This window comes from Nanorana parkeri, unplaced genomic scaffold, assembly GCF_000935625.1.
Source record: "Nanorana parkeri isolate BGI_ZX_2015 unplaced genomic scaffold, ASM93562v1 scaffold1940, whole genome shotgun sequence".
Classification (NCBI taxonomy): domain Eukaryota; kingdom Metazoa; phylum Chordata; class Amphibia; order Anura; family Dicroglossidae; genus Nanorana; species Nanorana parkeri.
The window spans coordinates 205,342-216,640 of record NW_017308208.1 but is presented as its reverse complement, the minus strand read 5'-3'; the positions used below and the strand labels follow the sequence as shown (position 1 = coordinate 216,640).

The 11,299-nt window shown below is 49.6% G+C and overlaps 1 protein-coding gene across 1 annotated transcript in view; it reads right to left on the bottom strand.

Moving 5' to 3' along the window:
* Positions 1-11,299, bottom strand: part of SLC29A1 (solute carrier family 29 member 1 (Augustine blood group)) — a 17,170-nt gene that overhangs the window by 4,998 nt on the left and 873 nt on the right. The window contains exons 2-9 of the mRNA XM_018572111.1: positions 10,389-10,470; positions 9,528-9,763; positions 7,608-7,747; positions 5,911-6,045; positions 4,443-4,540; positions 2,590-2,671; positions 1,311-1,384; positions 1,025-1,159 (exon numbers count right to left, since the gene is read on the bottom strand). Coding sequence (XP_018427613.1) covers positions 1,025-1,159; positions 1,311-1,384; positions 2,590-2,671; positions 4,443-4,540; positions 5,911-6,045; positions 7,608-7,747; positions 9,528-9,763; positions 10,389-10,470 — 982 coding nt within the window. The remainder of the gene's footprint in view (positions 1-1,024; positions 1,160-1,310; positions 1,385-2,589; positions 2,672-4,442; positions 4,541-5,910; positions 6,046-7,607; positions 7,748-9,527; positions 9,764-10,388; positions 10,471-11,299) is intronic.

Below are 11,299 nucleotides of genomic sequence, written 5' to 3'. Positions count from 1 at the left end.
GGGCTCCAATATGAGGGCTGATGAGGGGCTCCAAAATAGGGAGTGATGAAGGGCTCTGAAACGGGTGCTGATGTGGGGCTTCGAAATACGGGGGGATGAGGACCTCCAAAATGGAGGCCAATGAGGAATGATAAGGGACTCTAACATGTTGGATGATATGAGGAGCTCTGACTACTTGGGGGAAAATGAGGGGCTTTGATGTGGACAGTGATGAGGGGCTGTGACATGGATGGTGATGAAGGGCTTTGATGTGGACAGAAATGAGGGGCTCTGGCATGAGGGGGTGATGGGGGGCTTTAATGTGGACAGAGGTGAGGGGCTGTGACATAAGGGGTGATGCGGGGCTTTGATGTGGACAGTGATGAGGGGCTCCGACATGTTGGTTGATAAAGGGCTGTGAGGGGTTCCATTTACACTCATCCTTGTAACATTGCACTGTGGGGGTATCGCCCTCAAACGTTTGGGTCTTGTTGATTATATAGAGATCCCACGTATACACTATGTGTTACAATCTTAACATGTATCTAAAGCCAAAACATTTTGGATGTCCCCAATCTTCGAATGGACCACCTTGTCCGGAAGAACAGATTTCCTCAAATTTCCTGCTGTGTCTCTGGGACAGGAAGTGAAAGAATATCTCCCCCATGGCAAAGAACCCTGACAGGGGTTCTCACTATTCTACTACATCTAAAAAATGACTCACACTCACTTCACCGGCAAACGAAACAATCGCAGCTTTAAACCAAACCAGCTCCTCAGCACCGTGGAGGCGAATATTCCTCCATCCAGCGAATGTGTTTTAGGGCCGATTCACGCCAATGCAGACAAAATCTGGAGCAGCTGTGCGCGGCATCCAATCAGCTTCTCTCTTTCATTCTCAAATCTTAACTGAACAAACTGAAGAGAGAAGCTGATTGGTTTCCACGGGCAACTGCTCCAGATTCTGTCTGCTCCAGTTTTGATAAATTCCCCCCCATATCCCTAGTGTGCCGCTGCTCACCGTCCATCAGAGGAGCTCGCCCGCCCTCCCGGTCATATAGCAGTACTCACCCCAGGTAGAATCACCAGCAATGGTGGACTTGACATCGGCAGTGACGGAGGGGAAGATGCCAATAGTGACTGCGAAGACCAGACAGACGGACAGGGCCAGCACCCAGATCTAGGGCAAGATACAAGAGACAGTGTATAGGAGGAGGGAGGAATGAGGGAGGGAGGAGGGAGGAATGAGCACCAAGGGACAAAACACGGGGGACAGATATTTCTTTTTTCATTGTTCGGCTAAGATCGGTGACCACAACACAAGCACAAACCTTTTTCAGGATGTTGATGATGGATGGTTTCCCGTGCTCGGCTTTATTCCCTCCAGCTTCTGTTGCGTTGTCACCTGCAGATCATACAAAACAAATCACAATGCAGGCTTCCTGTACACACCGTCCTGGGGAACCCCCGAACCCGTATTCCTACGCGGGGCACAACTGTGCGCCCCCCTCCCTATAGGTATCACTACAGACCAACTCTTCTCTAGGAGGGACAGCGCTAATGCCAGCTCTACATGCTGGATGAAAGGATTGAGTCTGCGTTTCTTACAACAACCAATCAGAGCCTTCCTTTCACTCTCTAAAGGGTAATAGAGAACCGACAACTGGAATATGATTGGTTACTATGGATAACACTAGAGGGCGGATTTATAATGCGTTTGCAGTGTATAGTGGTGTATAGGCTCATTAATGCCACTAGATGGAGCCCAGGAGCTAAGGAAATTCTTATGCTCTTTGGCTCCATCTAGTGGCAGTAATGAGCTGCAAACGTCACGCATTATAAATCAGCCCCAAGGACTTTACTTATCCCCTCCCCTTTTATTGCATTGCCCTTCAGTCACTACTCCATACAAGAGAAGCTGGGCAGAGGATAGCAATTGGAGTGGTGGAGTCTGTCTATGCTTGGGGTGGATGGACTTCCCTGTGGCGGAGGGGGGATGCCATCTTGATATGTATACAATGTAGCACAAAAATAAATATATGTAACATTTTGGGGTCATTATATAAACAGATCGCCCTGAGAATATCTGTAAACATTCAATTTGGGCGTATATTGTTCTTAATATATTTTTCCCAATTCGAATGTAGTGTTGTAATAATACATTGTGCCCACTAGATGACGTTTCCAAGTTTGAATGCAGTGTGTTGTAATAATACATTGTGGCCACTAGATGGAGCCAATGAGCAGAGGAAATTATGGCCACTAAATGGTTCTGAGGAGCAGAGAAAATTATGGCCACTAGATGGTGCTGAGGAGCAGAGGAAATTATGGCCACTAGATGGCACGGAGCAGCAGAGGAAAATATGGCCACTAGATGGCGCTGATGAGCAGGGGAAATTATGGCCACTCGATGGATGCTACATTCCATCTAGTAGCCACAATGTAATATTACAGCAACAAACTACATTCGAACTTGGAAACTCCATCTAGTGGCCATAATATATTATTACAACACTACATTCGAATAAGGACATTTGTTTTTGCCACACACGCACACCCCGGCATCTACACAATTAGGCCACTGCTCCAACAGACGGATGGGCCGCTCACCTTTTAGCAAATCTTTCTTCAGCTCCATATCATTACTGGCCGTCTTGTTGAGGTTCTCGCTGGTGTAGTAGCGGTAGAATTCCTGAAATCACAGAGACTGATCATTGCTCATCTGACTATATAACGCGTCACAGCGACTCCACTTCTATGCAGCACATTACTTCAGTGAAGTGTCCGGGAACATGTACAGGAAGCTGCAGGGTTTCCAGCATGACATGAACAATGGTATCAGCAGCATCCCTTTAGATGTGTAGGATCCCTGCTGTCCGCATGCATGGCTAGTGCACATGTGCAGGGATGCCTCCTCTACTATGAATGCACATGCCGAGAGCCCTCAGGGAACATGCTACTATAGGGATATGGAAAGATTTTTAAGCCAACAGGACCGCTGATGATCCCCAATTCAGCCTTCAAAGAACAGCCAGATAAAGGACCTTGTTGTAGTTACTCATGCATCTGCTTCTGCAAGCAATGCTTGTGGCTGTCAGAGTCTCTCAATGCCTTGTGGGATTTGTAGTTTCCCCACAGCTGGGGGGGGGGGGTTTTTTTGGGGGGGGGGGGGGGCTACCCCTGATCTAGATGTTTTATATAATGTAAGCCCCAACTGATTGACATTTTGTTTTTTTTACACACTGTGCATCATAAACAATTGTCACTTTTTTATTTTATTTAAAATTGAATTCTTGTTAGGAATTGGGACAGATCGTTGCCACCCTATCACAGGAAGTGACTGATCAAAGACTTTTCATGGCAGGATCACCAGGGTTGATTTTAGTGAAAGCTGCAGATATAAAGTTATCAGCGTGTTAAAGCTTATATGACACTTTAGTGATTGGGGTTACATTTGCTTTAACCTCTTGCCGTCCACCCGTTGTGAAAAAACGGACGGACGGCGGACTCACATTTTTTTTTCTGCTTTTGTGCGCCCCCCTAGCAGAAAAAACCCGCCCGTTCCTTACAGCTGTTCCCGGCTGTTTGACATACATACGATCGGCAGCTCTATAGCCTACCGATCGTATGTATGTGCCGGCTTGCTGCGCGCCAGCACATCAATCACTGCTAACACTAAACTGATGAGCGGTAAAAGCTTTTAAAGCGTCGCCTATGGCCAATTTTGGGTATGGTAGTTTTTTGAGGTTTCGCGCGTGCACGCAATTTTAAGGCTTGACATGTTTGGTGTCTATTTACCCGATGTGACCCCGCCTTTTATATTTTATGTATGGCCAGCAGGTCATTCTGATGTATGGCCAGCAGGTCATTCTGATGTATGGCCAGCAGGTGGCGCAGTGAGCACGGGATGAATCTAACATACAAAACCTCCTATAGCTACAGTCTGCTAATACTGATCACTGTCTTCTTATATAAGAAATACTTTTATTAATTGATTACAGTCACAGTGGCTGCTGATGATTATATGTTCAGGTGTCATTGCTGGAAGGTATAGCTCAGTAAGTTGATCCCCTCATGACCTATGTAGCCTGAATGATTGCTGTTATCTGCAGCCTTGCATTAGAACCCTATCACGGGGTAGGCAACCTCGGCATGCCAGCTATGGTGATGCTACATATTCCATTATGTCTAGGCCTCTGGCAGTCATGCCTGTAGCTATCAGAGTCTTGCAATGCCTCATGGGACTTGTAGTTTCACCACAGCTGGAGTGCCCAGGTTGCCTACCCCTGGCCTGTTAGTAATAATCCATATGTATGTGATCTATAATAAATCAGATCATTGCATTTATAAATCCAACATGTTTCAGATTTTTGGCTACAAACTCAAAGATGCAGCAAATACTGTGACATCCCAGATACACCAATCCCGCCGTCTGCTCACTGCCGGGGTCGGTACACACTCACCAGTTTGGGCAGTGCCAGGTATGACAAGAGAGCCAATAAGACGACCACGCAGGCTGTGATAAAATAGCCAAAGGCGCTGTCCTCCAACGCTGAGCCACCTAAGGAAATACGAATAGGGGTTACTTGGAGAGGAGGGAATATGGACTGGTATTAATGGGAACGGAGAAGGATATGGACTGGGGTTGCTGGAAGAAGAGGGGGCGTAAGGGCTGCTTTTACTGGAAAAAGGGAAGATATAGAATGAGGTTTGTGGGAGAGGAGGGGGCTATAGACTGAGGTTACTGGGAGAGAAGGAGGAGGATATGGACTGGTGACAATGGGGGAAGAAAAGCATATGGATTTGAGTTTTTGGGAGAGGAGCAGGATATGGAATAAGGTTTCTGGGAGAGGAGGGATATATAGACTGGGGTTGCTTTAAGAAAAGGGGAGTAAGGACTTTCTTTTTCTGGAAGAGTGGAGGATATGGACTGGAGTTACTGGGAGAGAAAGGGGATATGGACTGAGGGTGCTGAGAGAGGAGGATATGGACTGAGGGTGCTGAGAGAGGAGGATATGGACTGAGGGTGCTGCGAGAGGAGGATATGGACTGAGGGTGCTGAGAGAGGAGGATATGGACTGAGGGTGCTGAGAGAGGAGGATATGGACTGAGGGTGCTGAGAGAGGAGGATATGGACTGAGGGTGCTGAGAGAGGAGGATATGGACTGAGGGTGCTGAGAGAGGAGGATATGGACTGAGGGTGCTGAGAGAGGAGGATATGGACTGAGGGTGCTGAGAGAGGAGGATATGGACTGGGGTTACTGGGAGAAGAGGGGGATAAGGAATGTTTTTACTGCAAGAGGAGAGGATACAGACTGGTTTTAATAGGAGAGGAGGGCAATATGGACTGGGGTTACTCTGAGAAGAGAGGGGATAAGGGCTGGTTTTACTGGAAGTAGAGAGTATATGGATAGGGGTTACTGGGAGAGGAGAGGGATACAGATGTATGTTAACGGGAGAAGAAAACAATATGGAATGGCTTTATAGGAGAGGAGGAGGCTATGGGCTAAGGTTACTAAGGAGGGGGGTATGGATTGGGGTTGCTGGGAGAAGAGGAGGATATAGATTGGGGTTGCTGGGAGAAGAGGAGGATATGGATTGGGATTGCTGGGAGAAGGAGGATATGGATTGGAGTTGCTGGGAGAAGAGGAGGATATGGATTGGGATTGCTGGGAGAAGAGAGGATATGGACTGGGAGAGGGGGGACATGGACTGGGATTATTGGGAAAGGAAGGGGATATGGACTGGGGTATACTGGGCAGGAGGGGGTTATATGGACTGGGATGGGGGAATAGAAGACACTAGGGTTATCCAGAAGGGAGCAGAACCAGGGGACAGAATGGTGGCTGGAGACTCCACCAGGAATGGGAAATGTCACTTCTTACCCCCAGACTCAACACGACGATCACCGATAGAGAATGGGGCACTTACTGGCCAAGGCGCAGATCATGGCGAGAGCGGCAAACGTCCCCGCGAGGCCCTGACCGCTCATTATAGGCGCCGTGTAACTGGCTGGGAAGAGGGCGGCCAATCCAAAGAGACTTCCCTGGAGGAGAGCGCCAAACGCTGCGAAGGAGACGGAGAGCGTTAATCCCGTGACACCCCATCACTCCACATCCCGCTATCCCAGCAATGAGAGGGGAACCAGGAGGATAAATCTGAGTGTAAATCCAGCTTGTCAGTCACACGGTCAGAGTCATTCCCGCTTCGCTGAGCGCCATCTCACGCTTCATTCTCACATTACTGAGACTTCCTGGAGCCCAATGCCGGGAGCGGGTGGGGACGACACACTGTGAAGGGGCGACTCAGCCAACCCGTCTGTGTAATTCAGCATTTGCACATTGTCAATAAATTCCATCCGCTCCGCGGGACATTTCATATTTACTATATTGTGAAGAATTACACGGAAGGGACACAAGTGCCGGTTTGTTAATAAGGATTATATACAAAAGGCAGCAACTAAATCTACATTATTCTGCCAGACCCACGGTGGTCTAGGGGCCCGACCCATGCCCAATACTGGAGAGGACAATCTGATAAGCTGGCCACATATGTTACAATCTGATTGTGCAATCTCTTTCAGATTTCCCAGTGATGCAGTGCAAAGACCGGCCTGATTGGGTATAGATGTAATGGATAGTTGTGAGGGCCCTGAACTATTTCGTTTTTGGAAGGTGATTGTACAATAAGATTGTGTGTGGCCCGCTTTAGCAGCATCCCCATTGTTCTCCCTGCCATAAGCCAGCATCCCCATTGTTCTCCCTGCCATTATAAGCCCATAAACAGCACTGACGGGGTCTACTGCCCCCCCACCACAGACACACATGACACTTGGTTACGAGGTTGGTGATGGACCCATAGACAGACCCCCATAGTGACAAATGGACATACATTATATTGTGACGGTCAGACAGATACCCCCATAATGATGGGCAGACAGACACCACTGACAGTCAGACACACACCAACATAGTGATGGTTGAACAGACACCCCCATAAGGACAAACTGACACTCACGTAGTGATGGTCGGACAGACACTCCCAGAGTAATGGATAGACAGACACCCCCATTGTGATAGATTGACAGACACTCCCATAGTAATGGAAAGACAGACACCCCCATAGTAATGGATGGACAGACACCCCTATAGTGATAGACAGAAAGATACCCCAGTAGAAATGGACAGTCACCCCCATAATAATGGTCAAGCAGACACCCCCATAATGATGGATGGACAGACACCCCCATAATAATGGATGGACAGATGCCACCATAGTGATAGATTGAAAGACACCCTCACAGTGATGGATGGACAGACACCCCCGCATAGTGATGGATGGATAGACACCCCCATAATAATGGATAGACAGATGCCACCATAGTGATAGATTGAAAGACACCCTCACAGTGATGGATGGACAGACACCCTAATAGTGATAGATTGACAGACACCCTCACAGTGATGGATGGACAGACACCCCAATAGTGATAGATTGACAGACACCCCCATAATGATGGCTGGACAGACACCCCACAGTGATGGATGAACAGACACCCCAATAGTTGCAGACAGACAGACACCCCCATAGTGATGGTCGGACAGACAGTGAACATTCTTTGTACTCACAGTTGATAAAGATGATTTTGATCATGGTTACAGTGAAGAAAGTGATGGGGGAGAACTCGATCTTCACAAAGATGGCGGTCATCAGGAAAACCAGGAAAATGGCGGCCAGACTACCGGCAATACGGATTTTCTGAGGGATCCTGGAGAGACAGAGGGGAGAAAAGTGTGAGTACTCATGGTGTACCCTGGCAGCGGTGTGACCGATGGGCAGAGGACCTGAGTGTAGAACCTGCAGATTGGAGCCCTTTCTTATTCCTTCACTGTAGATGGTTCTAGGTGTCCCAAAGTGATGAGAACAGAGGAGGCAGAAAAGAGGGCAGAGCCAGGTGAAAGAGCAGAGCCAAAAGCAGGAGCAGTGTCAAGGGGGAGAGCCGAGCCAGGTGTAGAGAAAGGATCGGGAAACAGAGCCAGGAGCAAGAAATACTGCTAAGAGGACAGCAGAGACAAGAGGGGGAGCAGAGACAAGAGGGGGAGCAGAGACAAGAGGGGGAGCAGAGACAAGAGGGGGAGCAGAGACAAGAGGGGGAGCAGAGACAAGAGGGGGAGCAGAGACAAGAGGGGGAGCAGAGACAAGAGGGGGAGCAGAGACAAGAGGGGGAGCAGAGACAAGAGGGGGAGCAGAGACAAGAGGGGGAGCAGAGACAAGAGGGGGAGCAGAGACAAGAGGGGGAGCAGAGACAAGAGGGGGAGCAGAGACAAGAGGGGGAGCAGAGACAAGAGGGGGAGCAGAGACAAGAGGGGGAGCAGAGACAAGAGGGGGAGCAGAGACAAGAGGGGGAGCAGAGACAAGAGGGGGAGCAGAGACAAGAGGGGGAGCAGAGACAAGAGGGGGAGCAGAGACAAGAGGGGGAGCAGAGACAAGAGGGGGAGCAGAGACAAGAGGGGGAGCAGAGACAAGAGGGGGAGCAGAGACAAGAGGGGGAGCAGAGACAAGAGGGGGAGCAGAGACAAGAGGGGGAGCAGAGACAAGAGGGGGAGCAGAGACAAGAGGGGGAGCAGAGACAAGAGGGGGAGCAGAGACAAGAGGGGGAGCAGAGACAAGAGGGGGAGCAGAGACAAGAGGGGGAGCAGAGACAAGAGGGGGAGCAGAGACAAGAGGGGGAGCAGAGACAAGAGGGGGAGCAGAGACAAGAGGGGGAGCAGAGACAAGAGGGGGAGCAGAGACAAGAGGGGGAGCAGAGACAAGAGGGGGAGCAGAGACAAGAGGGGGAGCAGAGACAAGAGGGGGAGCAGAGACAAGAGGGGGAGCAGAGACAAGAGGGGGAGCAGAGACAAGAGGGGGAGCAGAGACAAGAGGGGGAGCAGAGACAAGAGGGGGAGCAGAGACAAGAGGGGGAGCAGAGACAAGAGGGGGAGCAGAGACAAGAGGGGGAGCAGAGACAAGAGGGGGAGCAGAGACAAGAGGGGGAGCAGAGACAAGAGGGGGAGCAGAGACAAGAGGGGGAGCAGAGACAAGAGGGGGAGCAGAGACAAGAGGGGGAGCAGAGACAAGAGGGGGAGCAGAGACAAGAGGGGGAGCAGAGACAAGAGGGGGAGCAGAGACAAGAGGGGGAGCAGAGACAAGAGGGGGAGCAGAGACAAGAGGGGGAGCAGAGACAAGAGGGGGAGCAGAGACAAGAGGGGGAGCAGAGACAAGAGGGGGAGCAGAGACAAGAGGGGGAGCAGAGACAAGAGGGGGAGCAGAGACAAGAGGGGGAGCAGAGACAAGAGGGGGAGCAGAGACAAGAGGGGGAGCAGAGACAAGAGGGGGAGCAGAGACAAGAGGGGGAGCAGAGACAAGAGGGGGAGCAGAGACAAGAGGGGGAGCAGGGACAAGAGAGGGGAGCAGAGACAGGAGGGGGGGGCAGAGACAGAGCAGAGTTGCACTCTCTGTGCTCACACTTCAGGAAGACACCAATAGGGCATAGGCATGTGACTGACCTGCTGTGCAGGATGGAGTTCAGGCAGGTGAAGATGAGGAGGGGCAGCATGGCGCACAGGGTCATGACATTGTTGAACTTGCTCTGCAGTTGAGATCTGGGCGGCTCCAGCGCTCGGGCCTCTGTCATATTGGGGTCACTTAGAAGAGAGACATTCGGGAAGCCGGTCGTAAAGTCATCACCGATATCGGATGCTATCCTGGCACTGGCCGGCTCACCCAGGCGGCTGGTGAAATACTGGCATGAGAGAAGAGAAGAGGTGAGGACACACCGAGAGCTCCTCCTGACTACTAACTATCTACTAGTTACACAGCTCACTACTTATCCAGTATTCCCATTATCCAGCTTACTAGTATGCCTGATATCCTGCCTGATGGAAAGTCAGATTTCTAGTTATCCAGCCTGCTAGGTATCCAGTTTACTAATCAGTATTACTCATTATCCATGCCATGCTCCAGTACACCCAGTACCCAACCTACTAATTATCCAGCATGCTAGGTATTCAATTTAATAGCTACCTAGTCTACTAGTTATCCTGTACACTCATCATCCAGCCTGCTAGTTATCCTGTATACTCATCATCCAGCCTACTAGTTACCCTGTATACTCACTGTCCAGCCTACTAGTTATCCTGTATACTCATCATCCAGCCTGCTAGTTATCCTGTATACTCATCATCCAGCCTACTAGTTATCCTGTATACTCATCATCCAGCCTACTAGTTATCCTGTATACTCATCATCCAGCCTACTAGTTATCCTGTATACTCATCATCCAGCCTACTAGTTATCCTGTATACTCACTGTCCAGCCTACTAGTTATCCTGTATACATTGTGTCTTGGTCAGTTACCGCAAACTTACCATGGTGGCCGTCATGAAGAAGTTCCAGGGCAGCAGAGTGCCAAGTCCGAGGGTGAAGAATATTAACCAGACCGCATTGTACCTGGAAGAGAGCGGGATGAGGTTACATGGAGTATGGCGGCCGCACCATGCACACACACTTACCCGGCGATATCCCATAGCAACCAACGGTAATGCTTATTTCAGCGATGTAAATGTAGTGTGATTGGTTACAGGAGTGCTCACCAAGGACCCCCAATGTATATCAATCATCCTTGTATTCTGGTACCTGAATGGTGGACAACCAACACCTCCCCATTAAAAGGGCCATCAGAGCACATCATGCAGAGCTCAGGCAATGCATCCTGGGAAATGTATGCAAAAAAGCCACGGACAGAGGGATTCTGGGTAGATGCATTCACTAGCGGCCACGGTGTTACCCAGAAATCCCTTCTCAATCTGCGTCTTACATACACACCGCATTGCCAAAATCTACTCCCTGCCGATTTCACTTCTGTGAAGCCGCTGCAGCCCTGTGCTGATGAGCCCCTGTGGGAGAGAACAGCCCTGTCCTGTGATTGGTTCTGCTTCAGTACATCCCGGTGACAACATGATAAATGTGTCTATAAACCGTACATTCACCTTCCAATATGTCTGCCATCATGTCTCAGTGTATACAGTTTTCATATACAAATATTTTTTGGTCACAATGTTTCGGACGTGGAGATCCTGCCAATTACAGAACTTCCTTTTCAAGGCTGACGACTATAAGCTGCTGATTTGCGATAAGAAGCAGCGTTGTCAGCCTGCAACAGGAAGTTCTGCAATTGGCAGGATCTCCACGTCAGAAGCATTGTAACCTACAAGAAAGCAGTATACATCGAAACATAATGCCAAACATACTGATCTCTCTCTCTACTGAACCCATCACA